Source organism: Rhamphochromis longiceps, linkage group LG15 (assembly GCF_057381845.1).
Source record: "Rhamphochromis longiceps isolate RC_006_pf linkage group LG15, R_longiceps_female_GT1.1, whole genome shotgun sequence".
NCBI lineage: Eukaryota > Metazoa > Chordata > Actinopteri > Cichliformes > Cichlidae > Rhamphochromis > Rhamphochromis longiceps.
Window position 1 is genome coordinate 7650286 of NC_140571.1, and position 27613 is coordinate 7677898.

The 27613-nt window shown below is 41.3% G+C and overlaps 3 protein-coding genes and 1 long non-coding RNA gene across 4 annotated transcripts in view; 2 read left to right on the forward strand and 2 right to left on the reverse strand.

The window, feature by feature from the left end:
* Window positions 1-6840, reverse strand: part of LOC146651963 (alpha-N-acetylgalactosaminidase-like) — a 16607-nt gene extending 9767 nt beyond the window's left edge. The window contains exons 1-8 of the mRNA XM_085381287.1: window positions 6682-6840; window positions 6032-6188; window positions 5152-5292; window positions 4651-4862; window positions 4464-4558; window positions 4201-4362; window positions 765-962; window positions 520-660 (exon numbers count right to left, since the gene is read on the reverse strand). Coding sequence (XP_085237413.1) covers window positions 520-660; window positions 765-962; window positions 4201-4362; window positions 4464-4558; window positions 4651-4862; window positions 5152-5292; window positions 6032-6186 — 1104 coding nt within the window. The 5' untranslated portion in view covers window positions 6187-6188; window positions 6682-6840. The remainder of the gene's footprint in view (window positions 1-519; window positions 661-764; window positions 963-4200; window positions 4363-4463; window positions 4559-4650; window positions 4863-5151; window positions 5293-6031; window positions 6189-6681) is intronic.
* A 77-nt stretch (window positions 6841-6917) lies between these two features.
* Window positions 6918-12075, forward strand: LOC146651964 (uncharacterized). The gene is made up of 3 exons (XM_085381286.1): window positions 6918-7045; window positions 7532-7666; window positions 10509-12075. Exons 2-3 carry the CDS (start codon window positions 7648-7650, stop codon window positions 11891-11893), a joined length of 1404 nt encoding a protein of 467 aa, XP_085237412.1. The 5' UTR covers window positions 6918-7045; window positions 7532-7647; the 3' UTR covers window positions 11894-12075.
* Window positions 12076-12211: 136 nt separating this feature from the next.
* On the forward strand, window positions 12212-26408 carry adcy3b (adenylate cyclase 3b). Its single transcript, XM_085381285.1, has 20 exons — window positions 12212-13409; window positions 14378-14527; window positions 15536-15675; window positions 15787-15898; window positions 17659-17786; window positions 18037-18195; window positions 18294-18453; window positions 18564-18671; window positions 18875-18951; window positions 19185-19346; window positions 19711-19798; window positions 21111-21227; window positions 21810-22081; window positions 23011-23092; window positions 23227-23385; window positions 23671-23817; window positions 23928-24044; window positions 24150-24276; window positions 24361-24485; window positions 24588-26408. Exons 1-20 carry the CDS (start codon window positions 12729-12731, stop codon window positions 24768-24770), a joined length of 3294 nt encoding a protein of 1097 aa, XP_085237411.1. The 5' UTR covers window positions 12212-12728; the 3' UTR covers window positions 24771-26408.
* LOC146651966 (uncharacterized) lies at window positions 14727-17515 on the reverse strand. The gene is made up of 3 exons (XR_014907493.1): window positions 17230-17515; window positions 15510-15583; window positions 14727-15417 (listed from the first exon to the last, which is right to left on the reverse strand). It is a non-coding gene; the product is annotated as an uncharacterized LOC146651966 (long non-coding RNA).
* Window positions 26409-27613: the final 1205 nt, after the last annotated feature.

A 27613-nucleotide genomic window follows, 5' to 3' on the forward strand; every position in this document is an offset into this window, starting at 1 on the left:
CCTCATAACTTTTGCACTGTCCACTTCCTGCTGTGACAAAACAAATTTCCCACGTGTGGGACTAATAAAGGTTATCTTATCTTATCTTATCTTTAACTCGCAAATTTTCTCATATAACCCCATTGCTAAAGAGTCTGCACTGACTTCCAGTTAGTTTCAGATATCAGTTTAAAATCTTGACTCGTACTGTCATGGCCTTACGAGGAGAGGCCCCCACTTATATTGTCAAGCTACTTCACGCTAATTCTTGTACAAATACAGGCCATTTACCATTTAATAAAAGACTGAGTCATGTACCGTGCTATAATGCTATAATATTTGAAAAGATTTCAATCTTTTGTTTGTTTGTTTCTTGGATTTTTTTGTTTGTTTTCTGTAGTGCTGTTTTACGTTGTTAACTTTGAAACTTCAAAAACAGGGAAGTCTGAGTCAACCTTGCTTGCCAAAATTACCCCTCTCACCCCGAGTGAACCAGGTCGAAACACGATACACATCCCTCCTAAGTCTATAAACACATACCTTGTAGCTGCCTGCAGTGTAGTTGAGTTTGCTGAGGGAAGTTGTGTAGCGATAGGGCATGTCTGTACGACGGCTGAAGAACAATAAAGCGCTGGCATTTTTTGACAGGGGGCGCCAGAATACTTCAATGCCACTTTTCTCCTGAGAGAAAGAAAAAATGTGAACAATGAAACAAAAAACATTGCACAAAAGTCCACAAAAAGAGTCATTTAAAAAAGAAATGTATCTACTAAATTGTGCTTCACCTTCACAATGCGTCTTCCCTGGATACCCAGGGCATCCTGGTTGATGCTGATGGCCATTTCGTTCCGCAGGATGCTCTGGGCACCGCTGGAGATGGTACGGAGGTCATTAGACATGAAAAGAGGAGCCGCCATGATCGCCCAGAGAGCCATCTGAGAACGAGACTGTTCCATGCTGAGGCCAAAGTCGCCAATAATCAGCTGTGAAGATTAAAAATTTTCACACCAAAGAATTAAATTGGAGGCTGTAGTCTGTAGTACATGTAATATCTCTTTCAGTATGGAGGTGTAGCCAATGATTTGTGCACAACAAATGTATATGTAGAGCACTGAAGAGGCTTAAACAAATCGTAGAGTAAGCAGAGACAGTAAATATAGACATATATAAAATCATTTTATTATTTATATAAAGCTCTACATAGACAGGCTCCTGCTTATATAGCAGAGTTTCTGTGAATGTATCACTGTAGCCAGCCTCTCTGGTCTTCTAAACACCATCTCCACCTGCCCCTCGCTCTGATTTTTAAACCAGAGGTGATCGTGCTTGTGAGGTAATTGTGTCCAAACTGTGAAATGGCCTTCCTCAGCCTAACAGGCCAGCTGATTCTGTGGTTTGTTTTAAACAACTTCTTAAAATCCGTTTTTGTAGTTGAGCTTTTGGTTTGGAATGAATCTCTGATCATATGGTAGATTTTGTATTTGTTCATGTATCTGTAAGTGAAACATGTATATGTGGCTTTTCTATTGTTTATGCTATTCTATAAAGCACTTTGTAACTATTATTATTATTAGTATTTAGTATTTAGTATTTATTTATTTATTGTCATTGTCAAGAACAATGAAATTGCGTTTGGGGCTTCCATACAACCCAAAAAAAAGAAGAAAATAATAAATACCCCTTAAAACCCAAGTGTACATATTTAACCCAGTGTGACTCCAATGCAATAAGACAATCCTTAGCAATAATGTTCGTAGAAATTCAGACAAAGACCTGAGAAACATGACAAAATACAACAATGCAACCCATTCAATATTATTGTACTGTGAGATATGATATCAGATATGATAGTTATCTATTTAAGAAAGAGAGGGGGGGGCAGGAGGGGGAAGAGAATAAAGATATGATGCACCAATGCAGACCAGTTCATTGCTATTAAGAAGTTGGATATGGTTATTGTCCGTGAGAGGGGGGCAGAGAGTTCAGGAGCCTCACAGCCTGTGGATACAGGCTGTTGGCCAGTCTGGATGTTCTGGCCTGTATAGACCTGTACCTTCTCCCTGAGGGCAGCAGATGGAAAAGGTGGCGCGCAGGGTGATGTTGGTCCCGCAGGATACTGTGCACCCTCCTCAGACAGCGAGTGGGGAAGATATTACTGATCTCTGGCAGACTTGTTCCAATAATTCTGCCAGCTTCTTTCACCACCCGCTGGAGTGCTTGCTGATCGGCCTTGGTGCAGCTGGGGAACCACACTAGAAATCCATACGTCAGAACGCTGCTGATGGCACAGTTGTAGAAGTTCAACATCAGAGATCTGGGAATGTGTGCGCTCCGCAGTCTCCTCAGGTAGTAGAGGCGCTGTTGGGCCTTCCGTACAACTGAGGTGATATGGTTGCCCCAGGACAGGTCCTCGGTCACAGTTACCCCCAAGAATTTAAAACTGCTCACCCTCTCCACCGCCTCACTGCCAATGAAGAGAGGCAGATGGTTGTTATGACCCCTCTTCCGGAAATCTACAATGATCTCCTTGGTCTTTTTGGTGTTTAAGACCAAGTTATTGTCGTGGCACCATGACTCTAGTTGTTGCACCTCTGTCCTATAGTTTGTCTCATCATTGTTGGATATAAGTCCGAGCACTGTAGTGTCATCTGCAAACTTAACAATGAGATTGGACGCGCAGGAGGAAATACAGTCATGGGTGAAGAGAGTGTATAGCAGAGGGCTCAGGACACACCCCTGAGGGGCACCGGTGTTGACCACAAGGGTGGAAGAGGTGTTCTTACCCACTCTGACACTCTGTCTACGGTTAGTGAGGAAGTCCACAATCCAGTTGCACAGAGAGGAGTTAAGTCCCAGTTGGTGGAGTTTGGGACGGAGTTTGTATGGCCGGATGGTATTAAAAGCCGAGCTGTAGTCTACAAAGAGGAGCCGTGCATAGGTGTTCCTGTGTTCCAAGTGCTTCAGTAATGTGTGCAGCACTGTGGCGATCGCATCCTCGGTTGACCGGTTCTCCCTGTATGCAAACTGGTGCGAGTCCAGGGATGGTGGAAAAGCAGCTCTGATGTGTTTAATGACCAGTCTCTCCAGGCATTTGGCGGGAATGGGGGTGAGTGCCACAGGTCTGAAATCGTTCAGACATGTGACATTTGACTGTTTTGGGATGGGAACGATGGTTGCTGCTTTGAAACAGGATGGTACCAGTGAACAGGACAACGAGGTGTTATATATAGAGGTGAAGACGTCCGCCAGGTCCGCAGCACAGTCTTTTAGCACCCGGCCCAGCACTCCATCCGGCCCGGCCGCCTTCCTGGTGTTAATGCTCCGGAACACACGCCTCAGCTCATGAGTGCTCAGGACCGGAGCAGGGTCGGTTGAGGGGAGAGGGGACAGGACAGGGTCGGTGTTCTCCCTGTCAAAACGGGCATAAAAGAGATTTAGATCCTCAGCCAGAGTAGAACTGTCGGCTGAGGGTGATGGTGTTCTTCTTTTGTAGTCCGTGATAGCCCTGATGCCCTCCCAGACCTGCCTTGGGTTTGTGTTGTTCTCAAACCTGGCCTCGATACGCCTCCTGTGCTGCTGCTTGGCAGTCTTGATGCCTCTTCTCAGGTTGGCCCTGGCAGCACTGTATGCCTCCTGGTCCCCGGATTTGAAAGCATTGTTCCTTGTTCGAATAAGTTGTTGAACTCCGTGTGTCATCCAGGGTGGATTATTAGGGAACACACGGAATCGTTTCCAAGTTGTTACATTGTCCACACAGAAACAGATGTAGTCCAAGACAGTGGAGGTGTAACTGTCCAATGCGACACGATTGTCAGTGTCCTGCACCTTGAATACATCCCAGTCTGTGCAGTGGAAACAGTCCTGAAGCATCGGAATAGCATCCTGCGGCCATGTTCTCACGGTTTTGGTTGTAATCCCAGTGCTCTTGATCTTTTGTGTGTATATTGGGTGTAGCAGAAGGGAGAGATGGTCTGACAGACCCAGGTGGGGATAAGCCTGGGCTCTGTACGCATTCGCCATGTTGGTGTACACCTGGTCCAACGTTCTATCTCCTCTGGTAGCACACTTCACATTACGGTGGAAATTGTGAAGTACAGATTTCAGGTCCGCGTGGTTAAAATCCCCATTATTATTGTTATTATTGTTATTATTGTTATTATTATTATTATAATAAATATGTTTATATTTGGGGAGACAGTAAGAAATTTCAATTGAACAAACCATATCAGGGTCGTTCCACCTTCCAGGACCTGCTGCAGGTGTCAGGGCGTCCTGATTTTCAAAGAACCAGTCAACAATGTTCAGTACACTGTCCCAAGAGTCCTGGATGTCACCATAGTTACGCCACAGGTTGCAGATCTCACCCAGCTGAGTGTAATTTACCTAAAAACACGCATCAGTTTCATATAGTGAAGAAGCAAATACTAAGTATTAGAACAGGATTCGAACAAAACATCAAAAAGTATTTTGGATTTTAATCGTACCTTAGGTGGCAGCCCACCCTGGTAGGCAGGCCAGCTGCAGGAATAGCCAATGGGACGCCCTGTAGCATTTAAAGCCTTTGACATGAGAGGGTAACCTGTTCAAAACAGTGAACAGGAGATCTCAAATGAGGTCCAATCAGCAATATCTTATTATCCACACAGAAAAGGTTCAGTCTTGTGTTTTTACCCAGCTCTTGCTCCATGGCATTAGAGTAACAGCCGTCATATTTTAACATATCCACCTCCCAGTCTGCAAATGTTTGAGCATCTAATTCGATCTTATCCAGTGGTGTGCCAGGGTAGGCCATACATGTGAGTTTGCCCATGTCCCCATAGATGCCCAGCTTTAGGCCTCTGTTATGCAAGTAGTGTGCCAGCTTTTTGATTCCTCCTGGAAACCTGAAAGAGTAATATCAAACACACACATTTTAAAAAATGCCTTCAGCTTTCATTTTGTAACCACAGCATGATTTTTTTTTAATCCTGTAACCCAATTTCCTTTTGCACTTTCCAGGGAAGTGAAAATTCATATTTGTGCTGACACTAAAACATACCTGCTATCAATCTCCTGAGTACTGTGTTTTGCTTTTCACATGATTGTATGACTGTCACACTACTTCACTGACTGTTGGCCAATAACAGATATATGTTTACAATGGTCTTTGTGCTCACGCAGCAAATACTGCACCTCTTAGGATCAGGCTGCAGCCGTCCCTGATCGTCTCTTTGTTTGGAAGACCAGCAGTCATCTATGTTCACGTAGACATAGCCGAGTTCCTTCCAGCCATCCTCTGCAAGTCTGTCTGCCATGTCCATGAACAGATTTTCACTGGAAGAAGGACAAAGATGTTTCATAATTGTCTCAATCGCATTCCTATTTACACTGATACTGGTTCAAGGTTCTTTATTTGTCACATGCATAGTTATACTTGTATAACACACAATGGGGCTGGGGCAGGGATAGCTCAGTAGGTAAAGTGGTCGCCCCATGATCGGAAGGTCGGCGGTTCGAATCCACTTAACGGCTACCCTGAGGTACCCCTGAGCAAGGTACCGTCCCTACACACTGCTCCCCGGGCGCCTGCTTAGTGGGCTGCCCACTGCTTCACTGAGTGAATGGGTCAAATGCAGAGAAAAACAAGTAATTTCCCCATGGGGATCAATAAAGTATCCATTATTATTATTATTATTATTAATGGAATGTAACCTGACATCCTCCTCGACATGTGCAAGAATGGTGGTGGGGTGGGGGGGGAAGAACATTATATATACATATATAGTATATACATTTGGTGAATGTGCAGTAGTGGCAGCAAGCAGGTGAATTCTGTACATTAATAAGAATAGACATCTGACTATTTGAAGATAAGAGTGTAAAGAGTGTAAAGAGCACTACCATATCTATTAGATATTCTGTTCAAACCGACTGCTTCTACTGGCTTTTGTTATATCCTGTTATTATATCGCTATAAAACTGAGACTAGACCATTATAGTTATAATACCTAAATACCTTTTAAGTTTTCAATACAATCAAGCCTGGTGGTACACATTCAAAATTTTGGCTTACCTGATGCAGTTCTTTGGGTCGTTTTCACAGTCAATATCACATCGGTATCGTTCCCATGCCAACCACCCCATGGGAGGGGTCTTCATCAGTCCATTGTCAAGGGCCAAAGTGGTCCCAGTGAGCGCAAAGGCAAACAAGAGCACTGCAACATGCATTTCTGCAAATACAAAATTACAAGCTGAATCAGATGTTAGTGCAGTGTGTCAAAGATGAGCCAGAAGAGTACGTCCAGAAGACTAAAGGGCAAATACAGGTTAATGATTGCAGCACCTGACGAGTAATCACCTGACATGGGTGTGAACGCAAAACAACCTGCTCGATGACTTACCAGTGAAATAAACTGATTGTGTCAGATGACCAAATAAAAATCACATGCTTATATAAACGATGTTCTGCTAAATAAAAGTTAGAATATAAAAGCTGTTCGCAACATGATCGTCATTTGGTTCTTGTAAATACGCAACACTCGATCTCAAGCGAGTTTTTTGTATTATAAACACTAACTTGACGGTAGCTTATTACGTATAACTAATCTGGCATAGACAACAATTATTCTAGCAATTTAAAACGCAGGGAATCTAATACACGTTTAAATGATTTAAACGAAGGGATTTGCTGAATAAATGTATGAAATGAAAAGCTGAACTCACTGAAGTCCGATCACGGCTCTTGGAAACTGAAAGCTAGAAAGAGCAAATAAGACCAAGAGCTCAGCCTCCTGCAGTCCGATTCTGTGCTCTGGTCTCTCCCTCACTTCTTTAAATAAATACTGTGATAAAAGAAAATCCGCTCGGTCCTACTGTGGGGGAATATACAAAAAAGTACACATGACAAGGAAGTGGGGGCCACGTGACAAAGGAACCCTATCAGCTGACCACAAACCAGGAAGCAATAGAGAGAAAAACCGCCGGGGAGACCTGTAATTGCGGTTTATTTACCTCAGTTTTGTAGCTAATTTGATCTAACAAAAAAAACCCCACCTATTCCAGTTTCGAACTGTTTATGTTTAATGAGGTGATGTTAAATGTTATCAAATCATTCTTACAATGTTGTTTCATAAAAGCCATAGATTGTAGTAGCCTTCACCTCTCATTTGGAGTTACAATCCTGGTGATGTCCATATGTGATGAACAAAATAACTACTGCTTCTTCCTCAGAGAGGAAGTTCTATTATTAGAATTATTACAGCAAATATGTAAACATATCCACATCCGGCAGGAAGAGCACTTGGAATACAAAATTTGGAACCACAAAACCTGGATTTAGTTGCTTCGAAAGTTGCTAAAAATTCATAGATGATAAATCCTGCAGCAGCGTTCTGCTGTAGCTCATGTACAAAGAAAAATTCTGAAAAACGTTTAGAAAGCTTTAAAAAAGGACGAAATTCAGGCTGCTTTGAAGCAAAATATAAAAGATGGCCCAAAAGATTTGTATATTACTGTATATGTTACAGTTGTTTAATGTTTGTTTTTTGTTTGTTTTTTTACACTGGACTATTAGGGTGACGCACTGACACGCGCAGCTTTTGTGTTTTTCTGATTGGCTCAGACCACGGTGTGTCAAACGTGACATCGAACAGGAAACGGTGAAACCTGTGAGCTGCTACACAGGGAAACATGGCAGACGCAAGCCTGGGTAAGATACTACTTAAAATTAAATAAACCAGGGGTTTAAACAGTATATTAAAAATCCATACAGCAGCTACCTTTATGTACTGGACCCAATGGTTATATCACACGGATGTAAAAACTGCAGGCATGCTCCAGAGCTAACTAAATGAAAACAATTGCAGACGAGGGTTTAATATCTCTCATTTGGTAAAAAAAAATAAAAAAAAAAAAAGGTCTCTATTGATATAGACTTCAGGGTGGGTAGCTGGTCTGTTGAAACTTTTTTTGTCCTTTTTTGCGTTTAAACAGACTTCCTGGTTTCAACTTGCTGTCGTCCACTCGTTTTCATTTTCCCTTTAAAGTGACAGGAGCTGGTTTGCGCATGTGCAGAACAATCTCCGCATACAAGTTAGCAAACTTGCAGTATCGCAGTGTAAATGTGGAACATTACACATAAATAATAGCATTTAATCCACCCGTGGTGACCTCTTGCAAATAATGGGCCAACTGAAATAAACAGACTTCCTAGTTTCAACTTCCTGAAATTGTAGCTGTCAGATAAACAAGTGAAGTCAAACCTGCATTTGTGATCACTGTCATCATGGGTATGAGTTACATGGTAATTTGGGGCTTATGAAGATTCCATTTGAACTATTTTTTCTACTGTGGAATGATTGTATAGCATACATCTTTAACAACTTTTAAAAACAAGAATTGAGTACAAAATGTTCTTTTGAATTTTCTCAGATCCACACACAGTCAAAAGTACATACAAACTCAAATATATATACATACATCTCGACTAATATTACACTTCCACCACATGCTTTTGGTAGCAAGCTTCTGACACAATTCTGGCTGGATATTTGAATCTTTATGAAGAAATTAGAGTTCATTTCAGGTGGTTGGTTTACTGACACAGAACTGGAATTCAAGCATAGTCCACACATTTTTGACATGGTTGAGGTCGGCACTTTTAGAAGACCATTCCAGATTATTAATGTTAGCCTGCTTTATCCATTCCGAAACCAGTTTTGGTGTGTTTTGCGGATTGTTGTCCAGTTGGAACACCCGATTTGTGCAACGTGGCAGTACCACTGGCAGTAGATCATGATGCTACCACCACCGTGCTTGACAGTTGGTACAGCATTCTTGAAAGCCTCACCTTTACTCCTCCAATTATGTGTCTTGTAACTGTGGCCAGATAGGGCTGTGCGATATGACCAAAATCTCATATCCCGATATAAGAATTCTATCGTCCTGATAACGATATAAATCACAAAAATTTAACATTTTCTGTAAATTCTGTGAATCTCGGGCAGCTCGACTTGCGTGAAGTGTTTCCAGCTGCGCGTCCTTTACCCGGAGTCGAGTGTTTTAACAGATGCATGAAACGATACATTTTTAGACATAAGTTGTAACGGCCGCCGTTTTCTTTGTATTTATTACACGGCGTGCTGCGGGTTGCCTGTTCTAACGTTTGGTTTATTTTTTTTAGCACCTGGCGGCTCTTTTTTACTTCTCATCCGTAAATAATCTGCTCTTTCACGTGATTCAGTTTATTTTGAAAAGTCTCAACAGGATCTTGAGCTTTATTGTGAAAGGTTTATGTGGAACATATACAAGCGGACACGCGAAGGTGTTACCGTCGCGCATAAAAACAGGCGCTTATCCGTCAGTAGTGTGGTTATATTAAATATAAGAGAAAGAGAGAACTTTAAGAAATTAATATAGCCACTACAGTGACCATCAGAACGATGAAAAAAATATTGTCGTAAACAGTTTATTTTGCAACACCACGAAACAAACGATAGCGTAAAATCAAACGATAGATGTTTTTATATCATCACCGATATATATCGTTATATCGAACAGCCCTATGGCCAGATATCTCAGTCTTTATCTCGTTTTGCCATAAAACCTGCCTCCAGAAGGCATTTGGCTTGTCCATGTTGGCAGATGCCAATTTTAGTTTTTGAAGCAGGGTTTTCTCACCCATGGTGATGTAAAACTGGCTTCACTGTGGATAGTGACACTGGTGATGCAGTTTCCTGTTCATGGCAGGCTTGAGCCTTTGTGGTTCCTGGGTTATTTCTGAACATCCTAACCTATTTCCTCTCATCTGAGGGTGACAGTTTGGGTCTTCTTTCACACCTTGGCAAAGTGGTGACACTTTTTACTCTATACTTAAATAGCATTGTTTGAGCTGATGAACTTGAAATCTGAGGTTGTTTAGAAATGGCTTTAACAGACCTCAACTTGTCAATCCAGTGAATTCTGAAATCCTTTTTAAGCTAGAAAACAGAAATTGCTTGTTATAGTCAATCATGATCACCAACGAGAAGTTGATAAGCCTTTACCTTCTCAAGTAAAGACGTTGAGCACCACTTATTAAAAGATGATTGTGTATGTATATATTTGCCTTGTGTGGACTCGAGATTCAAACTTCAATTCAAACTTGTGCACCCAATTCTTGTATTTGCAGTCATTAATAATGTATGCTGCTCAATAATTACACCCTGGAAAAAGAAAGTCTAAGAAATCATTACAAACCCAAAATGATTATGACATGCTTGCCCATGATAAGTGGATCTCAACTTCTGACTACAACTCTATTTTCCCCTCTTAAATATAACAGAGAAGCAATGTAATGAGGAACAAATCCCTTTTTAGTTTCTAGTGGTTGTTTATGTTTTATGAAGTCAGGTAAAATTTTGTGGGATGAAAACACTTTTCTAGAAAGGAAACCTTATTCCAGATGACTACTAGAGTAATACAAACTGAATGCATATACTTAGAAGTGCTTACATTTGCTTTCAAGTGTAAAACAGTAGACAGTACTTGACTTAACTCCTTTTTTATTTCAGGTGTTTTTGGTGTGGTGTCAGCCCTCGTTGGAAGTGGAGCAGCAGGTTTTGTGTTCGGAGAAGCTGCATTATTTGCAGTTGAACCCACTCTGACTGAAGATGGCCTCCTGCTTAACGTTGCAACTCTGGCTGCTGGACGGGCCGGTTCCACTGGTGTTGCAGTAGTGATGGCATGCCTCGTGTTCACCTCGGTACTCTTATGTCTTGGAAGTGGTTTCCTCCTCGCTGCCATGGTGATGACACTGTTGAGTAAAGTTGGAGTGAGACTGCCCTGGTTAGCAGAGGCCACAACAGGAGCCTCTGTTGTGGTAGGTGCTGTCACTACTGGATTGTTAGCGGGCGTCCTTCCACCGTGGATCTACATTGTGGTGCAAGGTGCTCTGGTCCTTTTCGTCTACTCGTATTCCAACATTAACGACATGACCACAGCTCTGTTGATCATCTTCACCACTCTATACCTCAGTGTAGTGTATGGACAGTTGGGAGCCTTTTTTGGACTCATTAGCATGATTCTGACTATCGTTGTCCTCTTTGTCCTTCGAAGGCTACTAACAGTCCCTCGAAGACCCAAATCTAAAACTGGGTGCAAACTGCTGGAGAGAATATTCTTCTACTCTGTTTTTGTGGGGATTCTGGGATTTTTTGTGGGTTTAGGGGCAGGTGAAGCAGTAGACGGGTCAAAAGAACAGGTTGTTGTGATGCTGCAGTCAGTCCTCTGGGTGGCCTATCTGTCTGCGGCGCTGCTTGGAGCTGGCCTGGGAACTGTGGCCATGGTCGGACTGGGTCCAGAGGTGGCTGGAAAGGTCGCTTTGGGAGTTGCTATAATGACATCAGTGGCTTTGAGAGCCATTCTGCAGTGGAGCTCCTCTCTAGGGGCCAGAGGCAGCACAGCAGGGACGCTAGGGGCGGCCACAGCTGCAGGGGTCTCACTTGGAGCCGCAAGTGTTGCAGCAAGATGGGCATTTCAGTCAAGGAATTCAACTTTAGCAGTTTTAGGTTCTGTCATCATCGGTGCAGTTGTGGCAGCAGAATGCCAGTTACTTAAAGCAAGTCCGTTCACCGCATCAGAACTTGTAACAGTCACCCTTGTTGCGGTAGGGGCATTTGTTCTGGGTGCACCAAAGAGCCCGTTCCACACTGAGGTGAATCTGCAAAGGGGCCTCCTCACGGGGCCTGTGCTAATAAAAGAAATCGGCATGGAAACGGTCACCGCAGCAGCAGCACCTATTGGAGCCGGGGCACTTGGGGCTGCAGCGCTGGGCACTGCAGCTCTGGGGAAACTGGGGACTGTGGGAGTCCTAACGGCCATAGTGTTGGCTTTGGGGAGCGCTCTAAGCGGCATGATAGGAAAATCACCACCAACCACAAATGCTCACAGAGACTGATTGACGCCTAAGTTTACATCTGTCTGTAAATGTTCTTGTGTTGCATTTTTGCAAGTAAAAAACTTGAGGCAAAAACATTAAATCCAGTGTCATAAGGCATGGTATCTGTTATACAGATAAAATGCTTGTGTTTTAACGTGCTGTTGTGGATACCAGTGTTAAATAAAAACATTAGAAAGCTTTCCTTTTTTTTTTATTTCAGTGACCTTAATCGTCCTCTTTCTTCTTCTTTTTTTCTAAGCTCTTCACAGCATCGCTGCCACATTTCCCAAGACATGACTGCACGCTGGCAGTTTCTTTGGTTTCGTCTTAGCAACAGTAACAGAAGCACTCAGAGAAGGGGGGAGGCAGGAGAGAGACAGAAAATGATCAGAAGACGGAAGAGCATCTTAGAACTGATGTGTTTAGGCAGATAAAAGTAACCAGAGTAAAGCTTACAGAAGTCTCTCTGAAAATATTATATTTTGCATTGATATTGATTTAGTAGATCTACAACAATGACAAACGAGACTTCACCTGCTTGGGAACTAGAGGCTCTGAGAATCTCCTCTATCTTAAATGTGTTTTTGTATTTGAAGGCACTAACTCTAAATTAAAAGGTAAGCCACTTTTCATGGTGGGACTGAACTGAAGAATGGAATGGAGTTATTTTCTGATTTAAATGTTTTTGTCTCGTTTGGAAGAGCCTTTAAAAATCATGAAAACTTTGATCATGCGGTCAGCTGCAAAAAAAATCAAAAAGTAATGGGGCACGTCACAACTTTTCCGTGGATTTTCACATTAGTGTTGTAACAGTATTCCACTAACCAAGAGGATTAACCTTTAACAAAGAAGCATGTCTCTGAACCGGGTCCGCACAATGGACACGGAGCAGTCTGCAGAGTACTCGGTGGAGTACTCGGCCCAGGTTTCCAGTGATCCGGGCCGTGACGTGGGTCGGAGGCGTGAAGTGACCGTAGTGCAGTCCAGCTGCTGCCGCTGCCTGCCCCGCGCAGTGCGCCTCACCTTTACCCCCGAGTCGCTGGAAAGGCTCTATCAGAACTACTTCCGTCGGCAGAGACAGGAGAACCTGCTAGTGCTGGTGATGTTCGCCGCTCTCTTCAACAGCTTCGTCATCATCATGTGTGCGGTTGTGTACACTGAGGACAAACTGGCGATGGTGGTGGTGGCAGCTGTGGGGCTGACTGCGGACGTTGCGCTCTACGTGTTGTGCTGGTTGCAGAAACTCCCCGCATCACCTGTGTGGCGCGGAGCAGTGGCCTACATACTGTGGCTGATGGTCACCGTGCATGTTTTGTGTTACATGGGACTAAACTACGAGCGCTTCCCACATGCTAGTGACTCGGTGGGCTGGCAGACTTTCTTCATTTTCTCCTGCTTTCTAACTTTGCCACTGAACCTGGTGGCCCTGCTTCTCCTCGCTGTCCTCTCGTGCGGGATTCACACTCTGGTTTTGGGGATCACGGTGGCTCAGAAGTTTAAGGATGGCGCGCAGGGGGCGATGCTGGTCAGACAGGTAAATGTCTGGTAAACTCACAAGGAATAAAGCAGCTAGGACTTTAAAACGTTTGTGAATGCAAAACAAACAACAACAACAACAAAGAAAAGCAGAAAGTGCGATATTAGCTGTGTGTACATTTGATTCTAGGGCAGTGGTTCCCATCCAGGACCCAAATTTATGCATGTTGTAAGTTTTTCTTTTTACTAGGCTGCACCAGCCCTTCACCAGGCTAGAGCACTGGCACCACAGTAAGACCATTATGCAAACAGTGCAAAATTTAAGGGGCCTCACACTGTTTCAGGGCCTAATACCCAAGTGGAGAGGTGTGACAGGTAAAGTGGGTTTGGATTATGCATAGTAAATAAATTCATAATTCACTGCGTTAAATAAAACCCCTTTGTTTTTTCGATTTTGTGCAGTGTTTTGTTAATGCAAACTAATTTCCTTCCATTCACATTTATTGTCTTTTTGCCACACTTGGTTTTAGGGCCCCAAAGGTAAATATATACAAGTCAGATATAATATTATTTTAAACGCAGTCTCAATTTATAATGAGAGTGCATATGAATACACCATGTGTGATTGCACTACATCCCAAATAATGTTGTTTTGAGCAATTTGGAAACAAAATTGTATCTAAAAATTAAAAGTCAGTTTCCACAAACTGATCTTTAGATTAGATTCAATTTATTGTCACTGAAAAGTACATTACTCAAATAAAAATGAAATTTGGCATCCACTTCAATGTAGAAATAATATAAACATATATAAATACAATATATACACACATCATATTCACACGTTAGGTTTCTCTTATATATAAGCTAAGATAAATGCTTTGTTTACCCATATTTGGTAAATTCATTTCAGCAGTTGAGATGATGATGAAATTATAATAATATTTATAAATATACTCTTTATTATAATGCATATTATTATTGTCCACACAAACACTTTTGTGGCACTTTTCTCCTCTTTTTCAGTTGCTAGCCAACGTGGTGCTGTACCTGTGTGCCATCATAGTGGGTGTGATGTCGTACTACATGGCAGACAGGAAGTACAGGACAGCATTTTTGGAAGCTCGTCAGTCACTGGAGGTGAAACTAACACTGGAGGAGCAGAGCACTCAGCAGGTATATTACCCATACCCACGTGCACATTTTCTTTGGTGAGCGAACACATTTTCTTATTTTTGGCCAAACAAATCCACAAATGCACAAGTACACAAATAGAAGGGTGAGATGCAACACACTGATTAATTACAGGATGTTTTGCTCAGCTCAGGACTAATAGGTTGTTAGAGAGGCGGTTGTTTTCACCAGCGCAGCCACCGTCAGGGACCTGACACAATAAGGTCCCTTTAGCACTTTGCCAGCCAACAGACATGAGGACATGTTTCCCAATGAAGCATTTTAAAAAGGAATTATGTTTTTACACTTTTTATTATATGTTAGCCTGTTTATTACTTCTTCATTTTAATCAAACCTCAAGCTGCATTCAGGTCACCATTTTGCTGTAAATCCTTTAAGCTTGCTCTTTTGTGTTCCTTACAGCCACTATGCCATGCTTTACCTTCTGTGGCATCAATATTAATCTGTTATGAAGGCTTATCTCAGCTAGAAGAGGTGTTAAATTAAAGAAACGGCGGTAATGTATCTAACAGCAATCGCAAATTGCGAAAAAACTGGCAATTGCTCACCATCATCACAGATTGAAAGATGATACAAATGTGCAGTTATTGTCACCAAGCATTTAATTCTTCCCTTTAAGACACTGTCACGCCTGCCTGTGACTATTTGCAAAACAAAGACAGCAGACTCTTGAGAGTTCTTTGAAAAAGGGGCGGAAAAGATGGTGAAAAGCGAGGGACGTGTGGATACGGATGGGGAGGCAAAAAGACAAAAGGAAGAGACAGAGGAGAGATAGTATTCCCACCGTGCCTTTTCAGTGGGAGACTGGGTCAAAGATGGAAAACAACCAGCCAGTTAGGACATATCTGACCACTTGACGGGATTCTTGAGAGCTAAGAGGAAAATAAAATGTAAATTTGTACACTTTCTTTACACATACAGAAATAGGGATGACTTTTCTTTTCCTATTTCTCACATCTCGCACCTTCTTTCAAATCTTGCTCTATGTAGGAGGAACTATTACTGTCCATCCTGCCCAAACACATTGCTGATGAGATGCTGCAGGGCATGAAGAACCAGGCAAATCAGAACGAAGTCCGGCAGCAGCAGCAGTTCAACACCATGTACATGTACCGCCATGAAAACGTTAGGTCTGGATCACTAAAAAAAATGACTTTTTAATTTGATCAAACATCTGTTTCACAATATTTTTTGCAACAGGAAAGTGTTACATTATTTTTAATCATCCACTTTTATTGCAGCATCCTGTTTGCAGACATTGTGGGCTTCACCCAGTTGTCCTCAGCCTGCAGCGCCCAGGAGCTTGTAAAGCTGCTCAATGAACTGTTTGCTCGCTTTGATAAACTGGCAGCAGTGAGTATCAGAGTGGTTTCAACACGGTGCTGGAACATTCCTCAGAGACTTTTTGTCATACTGACATGATAACATCACACATTTGATCCACATTTGTCAGCTGCAAATCTTCAGTTCTGCCTCATCCAAAAGGTGCTCGTGACTATGGAGACCAGTTGAGTACAGTGAACTCATTGGCATGTTCAAAAAGCCAGTTTGAGATTGTTTGAGCTTTGTGACATTCTTTGAAGCAACCATTAGAAGATGGGTGCACTGTGGTTATAGAGGGATGGACATGGTCAGTAACAATACTCTAGTGGGCTGTGGAGTTTAAAGAATGCTAAATTAGTAGTGAGGGCACAAAGATTGGCAAGAAAATGTCCTCCATACCATTACACTAACAATACAAGGATGCATACGTTGGATGCATACGTTCATGTTATTTAAACCAAATCCTGACCCTACCAGCCCTATGTTACAGCAGAAATCAAGACTCATCACATTAGGCAACAACTTCTCAGTCTTTTTGTTGAGCCTAATTGTACCCTCAGCTTCCTCTGCTTAGCTGACAGCAGTGGCACCCGGTGTGGTGTTCTGCTGCTGTCCAGTTTTCTTCGAGGTTAGATCTGTTGTGCCTCCAGAGATGTGTTGTTTGTCATCTGACATCTAAAACTAACAAGGCATTTTTGTCCAGAGGACTGCTGCTCAGTGGATATTTTTCTTTTTTTCCTCTGTAAACTCTAAAGATGGTGGGAAAATCCCAGTAGATAAGCGGTTTCTGAAATACTCAGACCAGCCTGTCTGACACCAACAACCATGCCACCTTCAGAGTCACTTAAATCAAACTTTTTCTCCATGCTGATGCTCCATTTGAACTTATGTATTAACAAGCAGTTGAACGGCTGTGCCTAATAAAGTTGTCAGTGAGTCTATTGTTAAGAAATATTACTACTGGATATTTCTGAATTATTTTTGGTAGAAATGTAACAAAATTCTATGCTAGCTTGACTTGGTGTAACAACCTCATTAATAACTTATTCTCTAGCCTCCATTGTAGTTAGCACCCAGTTTCTGCTTGGCTGGAATGCTACTCTGCTACATGTGCACAGACAGACTCTGTAAAGCTAGTAGCCACCATGACACCACCCATTGGTTTTAGACATTTTAAAACCTCAACATTAATGTTTTGACTGCCACCATGTTGGTTTGGAAATGGGTATACGCTGAGTCATCAGCGAGGGCTAACAAGTTTGGTTAGCAGGCTACATCCATAAACTATACAGCAGATACAGATATATGCTAATTACTGCTAACTAAGTAACAGGCTTATAAAATATGAAAAATATGCTCACCAAAACTGAAGCGCAAACCTTTTGGGTGATTTGTACAACACAAGAAGTAATATTATTTGTCAGATAATTCCTCGAAAATGCTATACACAGTGTGTAGAGGTCCAGTTAATAGCAGACAGTCATCAGCTACAGCTCTGTGTGTGCACACCTGTCAATTGAAGCAGACTCACCCCTTACTTAAAGTCTTAGCGGTTCTCAAAGTTATAAACTAACCGACCACTGCATATTGTGAATTAGAACTCAAGCCACTCTGCCAGACAAAGCGATGAGATGACACAATTTCTTGATTTCTACAAACATCTTTTTTCTGAATTATGTTCTGAGAAGTGTTTATGAGACTATAAAATGACATTATTGGATTGTCTGAGTTATAGTATCAGTACCTTTCTGTTATTGAGGTAAACATCCGTGTCTGATCTCACATTACAGGAACATCATCAGCTGAGGATTAAGATTCTTGGAGACTGTTACTATTGCATCTGTGGTGTTCCTGACTTCAGGGAGGACCATGCCGTGTGTTCTATAAAGATGGGCCTGGCTATGGTAAAAGCCATCTCGTAAGTAGTGACTTTACTAATTAGGAATAGGGGAGGAAAACACAATGAAAACATTATTATTAAAACATTAGAATTAAAACTGTAAATTAAAAAAAAAAAAAAAAAGCTTAGACAAAATAATGGAGAAAGGAAGTCACCACATAGAGAGAAAAAACTAGAGAGGAAAGGCTCAATTAAAATTTTAAAGCTGCTTAACAATATGAGCAACAGTTAATTTTCCAGTGACCCCCTGATTTCTCTCATGGTCTAGGTACGTTCGAGAAAAGACACAAACAGAGGTTGACATGCGCGTGGGCGTCCACACCGGCACCGTGCTGGGAGGAGTACTCGGGCAGAAACGCTGGCAGTTTGATGTTTGGTCCACAGATGTCACTGTGGCCAATAAAATGGAATCTGGAGGGATTCCTGGGTAGGAAAATTGTGCGCTTCCTTGGTGTCTGCGTAGTGTGTGTCTGAGAGCAGTTCTTTTTTTTTTTTCTAAAATTCACAGTTTTGTATGCTATCTAGGAGAGTGCATATTTCCCAGACCACAAAAGACAGTCTGCATGGGGAATTTGACCTGGAGCCGGGGAATGGTGGAGAGAGGTGTGAGTACCTGCTGGAGAAAGGCATTGACACTTACTTAGTTCTAGTTCCTAAGCAGAAAGCCAATGGACTCAATGGAAATGTGAGTGTCTTGTTCCTTTATCCCATACAAAATAAATCAAATCAATTAAATGAACATTTTTTGTTATTGATGTAATATTAACAGATGTTGTATCTGCTTCTCCTCCTCAGACACCTGGTACATTGACCAATAGAAATTCCAAACAGTTGATCAACACCACAGCATCCAATGGGAATGCAGTCTCACAACAGTCCACACCTACTGAGTCTAAAAAGGAGGTGAATTACAGCTGCCGGTCATCATTTCAGTAACCAAAGATTAAAGTGTGTTGTTACTTGTGTATACATGAGTAAGGCCTATCTATATGTTTATAAAAAGATAAATTATGTGAATTATTTCTTTCAATTATAAAAGAGAAAGCTTCACTTGGTAATGTTGTCTGTATCTGATGCGTTTCTCTTTGCATTACTGGCAACCTTAGATGACTAACAGAGCCGAGGAACAAACCATCAACAGACGACTCCAGCAGGAGCTGCTGGAGAGAGAGACTCAAAAAATGTAAGAAAAAAGAAACTTTAAATAAATTTAATTTGAAAAAGTGCAATAAAAGGATTCATTTTAAAGACTAAATCATAGAAATCGGATTCGGTGTTCCAGGAATTGAAAAGAAACAAACTCAGTGAAGTAACCCACATGCATCTCCTCAATCGGTGTCCCATCCCCCCTTTTTAGTATCCATGTCCTTCAAAATGTTCTTTTCTACCTGCTAAATCTCACTGCATTTTTGACAGAATGAAGGATCATGAGATCAACCCCGTTTCTCTCCGTTTTGTGGATGGAAAGTTGGAGGACCACTACTCCTCAGAGAAGGAGAGGAGGAGCGGAGCGGCCTTCTCCTGCTGCATGATCGTACTCCTTTTCATCACAGCAATGGAGGTCTTCATAGACCCACTGTGAGTTTATGTATCATGTATGTGTCACTTTATAGCATGGGTGGCACAGCGGTGCAGCACCATCACCTCCCAGCAGACCTTTGTATGTGGAGTTTGCATGTTCTCCGTGTAACTGTGCCGGTTTCCTCCAGCAGTCCAAACACTTCCATGTTAGGTGAATTGGTGATACTAAATGAGTATGAGCATGTGTGGTTGTCTGTCTCCCTGTGTTAGCCCTGCTATACACTTGTTCTGGGTATACCCCGACTCTCACCCTGTAACAGCTGGGACTGACTCCTTGGCCAATGTATTGTTGTAGTGATAGCACATGATAATTTATTAGAAATTGTAGGACGTTGTCTGATGATGTGTTTTCTCCTTCTAGGTTGTTTGTGAACTATGTGACTCTCGCAGTAGGACAGGTATTGCTGCTAATACTCACAGTATGCTCCCTGGCAGCCATCTTCCCCAGGGTGAGAATTTTTTTTTTTAAAAAGGAAACGTAATTTTTTTGTAAATTGTCGACAATGGTAACCAATTAATTGCTAAATGCCTTTGATTAGTATGTTCAAAGCTCTCTAACAATAATGTAGAGCCTAAAAACTATGGTGATGTGAAAAACTAAGTACACCCCATGATTCAATAGGTTTTAGAGCAACCTTAGCAACAATACCTTGAAGTAACAGTCTGATGTTATCAGTCTCTCACATCATTGGGTGGGAACTTTGGCCCACTCTACTATACAATGTTACTTCAGTTCATTGAGGTTCTTGGGCACTGTTCATGCACAGCTCTCTTAAAGTCCCGCCACAGCATTTCAGTCAGGTTGAAGTCTGGATTTTGACAAGGTCATTGCAGCACCTTGATTCTTTTCTTTTTCAGCTTTTCTGTTGCTGCTGTGCCTGGATCATCCTGTTGAACAACCCAGTTGGACTCTAGAAACTTTGCTATACAGTGGAGTTTGTGGTCAACTCGGTGACTGCAAGGTGTTCAGGTCCCGTGGTTGCAAAACAAGCCCATCACTCCTCCACCACTGTGGTTGACAGTTGGGGTGTTTATGCTGATATATTGTGCTTGGTTTTTGCCAAATATAGTCTTGTGCAATACAGCTGTACATCTCCATATTGATGTCCAAAAGTCCAAAGGATGTTGTTCCAGAAGTTTTGTGTTATTTTTAAGTTGCAATTAGAGAAGAGGCTTTTTGCTGGCAACCCTTCCAAATAAGATCTACTTGTTCAGTCTATTTCTAAATGGTCTCTCATGAACTTTAACATGCTAACTGAGATCTGTAGAGTCTGAGATGTACTGTAGCTCCTGGTTTTTTGTTGATGTTTTTTGCAGTTTTCTGAGAATTGCAGAGTCTAACCTTGGGGTGAATTTGCTGGGACGTCCACTACTGGAAAGATTGTGCCATTGTGTTAACACACACCTGAATGCTCCAAATCAGCAAGCTGACGAAACCTCTGCTTTTATAGAGGTGCTCACACTTGCTAATCATGTGCATTTGATTTGCAGCACTTTGCTGCTTCTTAAGGTCTTAAGTCCTATGGAAGCATTAAGGGTGTACTTAGCTTTTCAGAGCACTGAATTCAGTCCTGTAAAAAATTTATTCTCGCAGGGCTTTAGCTAAGTGATATTTAGCATTTTGATTGGTTTTTACAATTGATAAGGAATTTTTCTCAAAGCAGTACTGATTTTATTGTCACACAGGACAGAATGAAAGTTCTACAGTTTACACTACACTATATAAAAGATGGCCACCTTTTTAACATTTTCTTATCACAGATGTTCTCCAAGAGGTTGGTGTCTTTCTCAATGTGGATTGATCGCACACGATGGGCGAGAAACACGTGGGCCATGGCAAGCATATTTGTTCTAACCATGGCTGTGATCGCTGACATGGTACGACTTCAAGAAACTTGGTAAAACTGCATGTGTGCATGTCCGTAATCGTGGCAATATGGATGAACTTTTTTGTCATTTCGTTATATAACTTAATGTCATAACGGGAAAACACATACAATCAGTTTCCAGGAAATTCCAGTTGGGATTAATGTACAACATCATAGCTCCCAATCTGAGTGTGTGTGCATTCGACTTTCCATAAGTGTGTTCCTACTTTGTCCTCATCAGACTATCGCTGCCTTTTATGCGTCTGACAGTATGATCCCAGTGGGGTCTATTAGTTGTCCGTCTTGCTGCCTGCTGGCTCATTTGTCACAGCCCCATAGGAGCAACTTGCTACACACGCTGCTGCCTTTGTGAGCTGAAGAGAATAGCGGATGCTAAAGAGAGCGTTCATTTCTCTGCTAGGCTGTCATGTAGAAGTGACAGTCGCCCTTTGAAGAAAATGAAGTACTACTACTACTGTTGTCGTATTCGGGTTATTCTCGACATAGGCACAAGTTTTAGCTCAAAACGTGAAGTTGTCAATTTTTCTGCCAGTTGGAGTGAGTGGATTTTTTTCTTTTCGTTGTGTTGCAGTTAAGTTGTGCACCTCCATCCCTTCGGATCTTCAACAGCACGTCTGGTCCAATGTTGGAGTCGCTCGGTGATGGAGGCTGTGCAGATAATCCGAAGCACTACAGCTTCATGGCTGTGATGTCACTCATTGCAACAACCATGTTGGTGCAAGTGAGCCACCTGATTAAACTAGGCCTCATGGTGCTGGTTGTCACAGCAACTGGAGCCGTTAATATCTACAGCTGGCGGGACCTATATGATCTGTATGATTACATGCAGTTTGCCTCCTACAGGTGAGAAATGACTAATCATCGATAGATGTCTCTTTTAGGTTATTCTGGGTGTTTTGCTTTAGGTTGGATTTGCTGCTGTGTTTACAGTGCTGTGAAAAAGTAGTTGACTCCTTATTGTTTTTTTTAGGTTGTTCCAGATTTGTCATACTTACATAGTTCATATGATCAAACAAATTTTAATAGTTATTAGACAATGCTAACTTGAGTAATAATAACCCAAAAAGAAGATAAAGAACATCTCATAGTTTACAAAAAACATCTTGATGATCCCCAAGAAGTTTGGGAAAATATTCTGTGGACTGACGAGACAAAAGTTACATTTTTTGGAACGTTTGAGTCCTGTTCCATCTGGTATAAACTAACACTTTTCGTAAAAAGAACATCATACCACCAAACATGGTGGTGGTAGCATGATGGTCCAGGGATGCTTTGCTGCTTCAGGACCTGGACAACTTGCTGTAACTGATGGAACCATGAATTCTGCTCTTTACCAGAAAATCCTGAAGTCTGACCATGAATTCCTGCCATGAAGCTCAAGCACACTTGGGTTATGCAGCAGAACAATGATCTGAAACACCAGCAGATCCACCTTTGAATGGCTCAAAGAAAGCAAGATGAAGGTTTTGGAGTGGCCTAGACAAAGTCCAGACATAAATCGTCTTAAGATGCTTTGGCGTGACCTTACACAGGCCGTTCATGCTTGAAAACCTTCCAGTGTAGCTGAATTAAAACAAGTGTGCAAAGAAGACTGGACCAAAATTTCACTACAGTGATGTGAAAGATTTTTTGCCAGTTATTGCAAATGCTTGATTGCAGGTCTTGTTGCCAAGGGTGGCACAACCAGTTAAGGGTTAAGGGGCCAATTACTTTTTTTCAGCACTGTTAATGACAGTATTGTCTCTAATGGTATCCCACTTTTGTATTTTCAGAACATTGATAGTGCCATCCAAGTACCTCATGACAGTGATGATTATTGTTATGATGATTGGCTTTTACTTCTTTGCACGCCACGTGAGTGTCACATCTATGTAACACCCGGAGGGTTAGAACAAGAAAATGTTATTCAACAAAATTCTAATTTTTCCATAATAGGTTTCTCTCAAAATATGTCATTAATTCTGTCTGTGTTGCGTGTCTGTGTGCAGCTGGAGCAACAGTCAAGGAAACTATTTCTGTGGAAGATTGGCGTGCGCGATCAGAAAGAGAGAGTCTTTGAAATGAGACGCTGGAATGAAGCGTTGGTCACCAACATGCTGCCAGAGCATGTGGCAAAACACTTTCTGGGCACTAAAAAAAGAGACGAGGTATATATGTTGAGTTTGTTACCATAGGAGTCAGGGAGAGAAAACAACATGAGTGAGAATGGAGGAGAAGCCATATTAAACAGCATTTTGCGATTTAAAACCATTTGAGCTTACACCTTCTGTGTGAGCAGCAGAAACAGTTGTTCAAAAGCAGCTTAAAGTAATGAAGGTACCGCAGGTGATGCTGTACTGTGCCATCTTGTGGCCCATCTTATAATTACATATTAGTAGCAATAAGCTTAAAAACTGTTTTTTATGACCCAACAAGTCATTTGTTTTGTATAGGAGCTGTACAGCCAGGGGTATGATGAAATAGGGGTAATGTTTGCATCCATCCCCAATTTTTCTGATTTCTACACTGAGGAGAGCATCAATAACGGGGGCATTGAGTGTCTGAGGATTCTCAATGAGATAATCTCCGACTTTGACAGCGTGAGTTCTGGCAATGTTGCACACTAAACGTACACTAAACTAAACGTGACCTCAAAGCATGAACTTAACACCAGGAAGTAAAACTAATCAGTGTCCACTTTCCCCACCAGTTATTAGACAGGGACGAGTTCAGGTGCATTACTAAGATCAAGACGATTGGAAGCACCTACATGGCCGCATCAGGCCTCACACCGGAAAGCAACACAAATGGATATGGCAACCGCAAGGTGTGATAATCTATCAGCATTATATGTCTATACCAATCTGTTGAAGCCTTTTATCTAAAGTGATTATTCTAATAATTATAAGAGCTATTTACTGGTTGTCTACAGCCAGAGGACCAGTTGCTGATTGAGCGCTGGCAGCACCTCGCTGACCTGGCAGACTTTGCCTTGGCCATGAAAGTCACCCTCAACAACCTCAACAAGCAGTCCTTCAACAACTTTATGCTACGAATCGGTCAGTGTTTGCACCTGAGAGTGAGTCTGAGTGTCCAACTGCAAATGTGCACATGTGTTCATGTCTCCTTTTTGATCCCTTAAGGTCTAAATAAAGGAGCAGTTCTGGCCGGAGTGATCGGAGCTCGTAAACCTCACTATGACATCTGGGGCAACGCGGTCAACGTGGCGAGCAGAATGGAGTCAACTGGAGTGATGGGAAACATTCAGGTAGCACAACCAAACGTTCCCAAAACCAAAGATGCAGCAAATTTAAGCATCCTTTTTATTGTGTCCATCTCTTCTAAATGCTATGTTCTACTTGGACCTCAGGTTGTAGAGGACTGCTATGACATCCTGAAGGAGTACGGCTTTCGTTTTATCCGAAGAGGGCCCATATATGTCAAAGGGAAAGGCGAGCTGCTGACCTTTTTCATGAAAGGCAAATACAAACCCAATACCAAAGATGGTGCAGTAACTACTACCCTTCCACACCAAGTTGGAGACCTTCACTGACTTTTTTTTTAATCTCTTCAAATGGCATAAGCCCAATAACAGGCCTGAGCAAAATGTCAGTTTTGTCAGCCATGAATTTCACAGGATCTTGTTTTTTGTGCACTTCATAGCCCATGTGAAGAATATGACGGTAGACTGACACAACAAAAACGCTAATGCACAATTATCAGGACTTTTATAGACAAATGTTTCAAGAAACATGTTTTGTAAAGTTGTAAACAAATTTAAGAATGTCTCAGAGAGCTCCTGAGCTAAAGATTGCTGCACTTGATTCACAGAGTGCTACAGACACGAGAAAAACAAAAATCTATGTCTGATTTTTTTCAACATTTTTCATTTCATTATTTGAAAAAGCAAACACTTCATCCTCTTTGATACAGTCCCTGTGAATAAATTTTATAAGCTCACATATAAAAAGGACATTGTTTAAATCTTGAAAAACGGTATGAAAATTAAACGCATCCCTACAGACTATGACCTGTGACAAGGTGAGGTGTTTATGTATTTTGTGTGGTCATCGTACATAGACCTAAAGAGATTTCTGTAGCCTTTAGAAAAATTATTATGTATGCTTTTATGTCTGGTAGGTGATTTAAACAAGATCTCCAAATTATCTGAAATAAATAATCCCACAATAAGTAGTATTATACATGTAAAGAACTATCAGTTTGTCCAGGATTGGCCGCTCCATCGAATTACACCAAAGTGTTTGCTGTTTCATGTTCGAAAGAGTCTCTAAAAAGCCAGAAATTTTATATCAGCATCTACAGGTAACTGTAAGGGTCAAAATGCATCTTTCTGCAATCAGGGAGAGAGTGAATAAAATCAAGCTGCATGGAAGGTTGAATTTGGCTAAGAGGATTTTAGAGTAAAACTACATTTTGTCGGTGAACACAGATGCAAAGGCAAGGGCTTTTAGAATAAATTTTTCTGCACAAATAGAGTTCATTGCTTACACTAACGGTAAACATGGTTTGATTGTTTTTTTTTCCAGACCAAAGACAATTTTGGGGGGCAATGTAACCTCATACAATTTGTGGCGAGAATGTTCTGGCTTAGGTTTATTTCACTGCCTCTGGGAGCACACAGCTTATAATGAACAATCCAAATATGAATTCACATCAAAGGGCGCATGAAGGTAATGTGAGGCCATGTGTCTGAAAGCTTAGGTTGAAGCAGATGTGGACTTTTTTTTTTTACAGGATAATGATCCTAAACAAGAAAAGAGCACACAAAGAATAAATGTAGGGTTAGTCAGAACCTAGAAGCGAATCCCACTGTATTTTTGTGTGGAGGTTTGAAATAAGCAGTACATAACAGAAAAGGTACCAAGAAAGGTACTGAAGGAACTGAGCATGTAAGAGTGGTCAAAGCTGCTCATCTACAAGATCATGAAGAAGCTTCTGGTATCAGCTAGTTCATATTAATGTTGAATAAACGAATGGAAGAGTTCTGAGGCATACAACATCTTTATCGGTATGCACTGTTTCAAAAAGGGTCGGGTGTTTGCCTAGCCAAAACGTATGTAAATTACAAGTTTTCAGTAGATAAATAATACATGACTTTCCTTTTTCCTTTCTTTTTTATGTATCTTGCACTGGAGTTTCTTTTTTAAATGATGTAAGGTAATCACATTGCAATTATACTGCGTTAATAAAACATTTTTGCATTAAACTTCTTGATTATTCCGCCTTGTGGGATTGACTTCAGGATCCAACATCAACTGGTCTGCTTGCCAAAACCATTTGTCCAAGACAGTGCTTAAGTACCAAATAAGTGTACTGCCATGTTTAATTTAGTCTGATAATACACTCATGTTAATACATTCTCATGGTTAATATAATTGATTTTCATTCTTTAATTTGGTCTGATCTAATGTTAAGATTTTCATTGGGACTGACCATAAAGGACAAGATTTGAAATGGGTACATCAGACAGTTCAGGTTGAATAGTATGGAGACAAAGTTAAAGAGGCAAGAAGGTTTGGACATGTGCAGAGGAGGGCTGGTGGATATACTGTACAAAGGGTGTTAAATATTGAGCTTCCAGGCCTCGAGCAAAAGAGGAAGCCCACAGAGAAGATTCATGGATGTAACCAAGGAAGACATGTCGAGGGATGATTTGATAGAGGAGAAATAGGGTGAGATGAAGGCAGATGATCTGCTGTGGCAACCCTAAAGGGAGCAGTCAAAAGAACAAGTTTACACTGATCCACTTTGGAAGTTCATGTTTATTTGGGCCTGGTTACTAGTCTTCTGACTGAGTGATTCATTAATTCAATCACTTATGAAGATACCAGAAAATAAACCCTTGTTCAGCCGAAGTCAACTAATTTTCCTGTAAGGTTTAAATGAAAATAGTTGGCTTATGTTGTTATTCAAACTAATAAAGAGCGTATTAGTACAGTACAAATAACACATGGCGGTTGATTCACATTTTTTTTTTGTCTCCCATAGTCTTAGCTTAAGTTAAATCTCATAGATGGACCTTAGTGGGAACACTTATGTTAATTTATTTTTATTCTTAACGCGATTACGTGTATAGTATTTTAGTGATGAAGTTAACTTTTATACCATTCTTTAGGTCTTGGATACGAAGATATCGAGGACACATTTTCATTTACTTATTTTGTCACTGTGTTAGCTAGTGATCAGTAGACTAGCTACACTAGATTTACTCATTACGCTAATTCAAAATTCCGGATATATTACACTTCAAGTCTCTGGAGCACTAAAATTAACTTTAATATGAAATGTTATTGTTTTTTGATCATTATTATGCTAACTAGGTTCTCATGCACCACCCATGGATTATAATTCTACCCGGAAGCCTGGTAGTGTAGG

Excerpts from the sequence above, each read along its gene's own strand:
- adcy3b (XM_085381285.1), top strand. The coding sequence starts at position 12,729 with ATGTCTCTGAACCGGGTCCGCACAATGGACACGGAGCAGTCTGCAGAG. Across the intron at positions 19,347-19,710 it reads GAGGTCTTCATAGACCCACT|GTTGTTTGTGAACTATGTGA; the intron begins GTGAGTTTATGT and ends TTCTCCTTCTAG. Across the intron at positions 24,045-24,149 it reads ATGGATATGGCAACCGCAAG|CCAGAGGACCAGTTGCTGAT; the intron begins GTGTGATAATCT and ends GGTTGTCTACAG.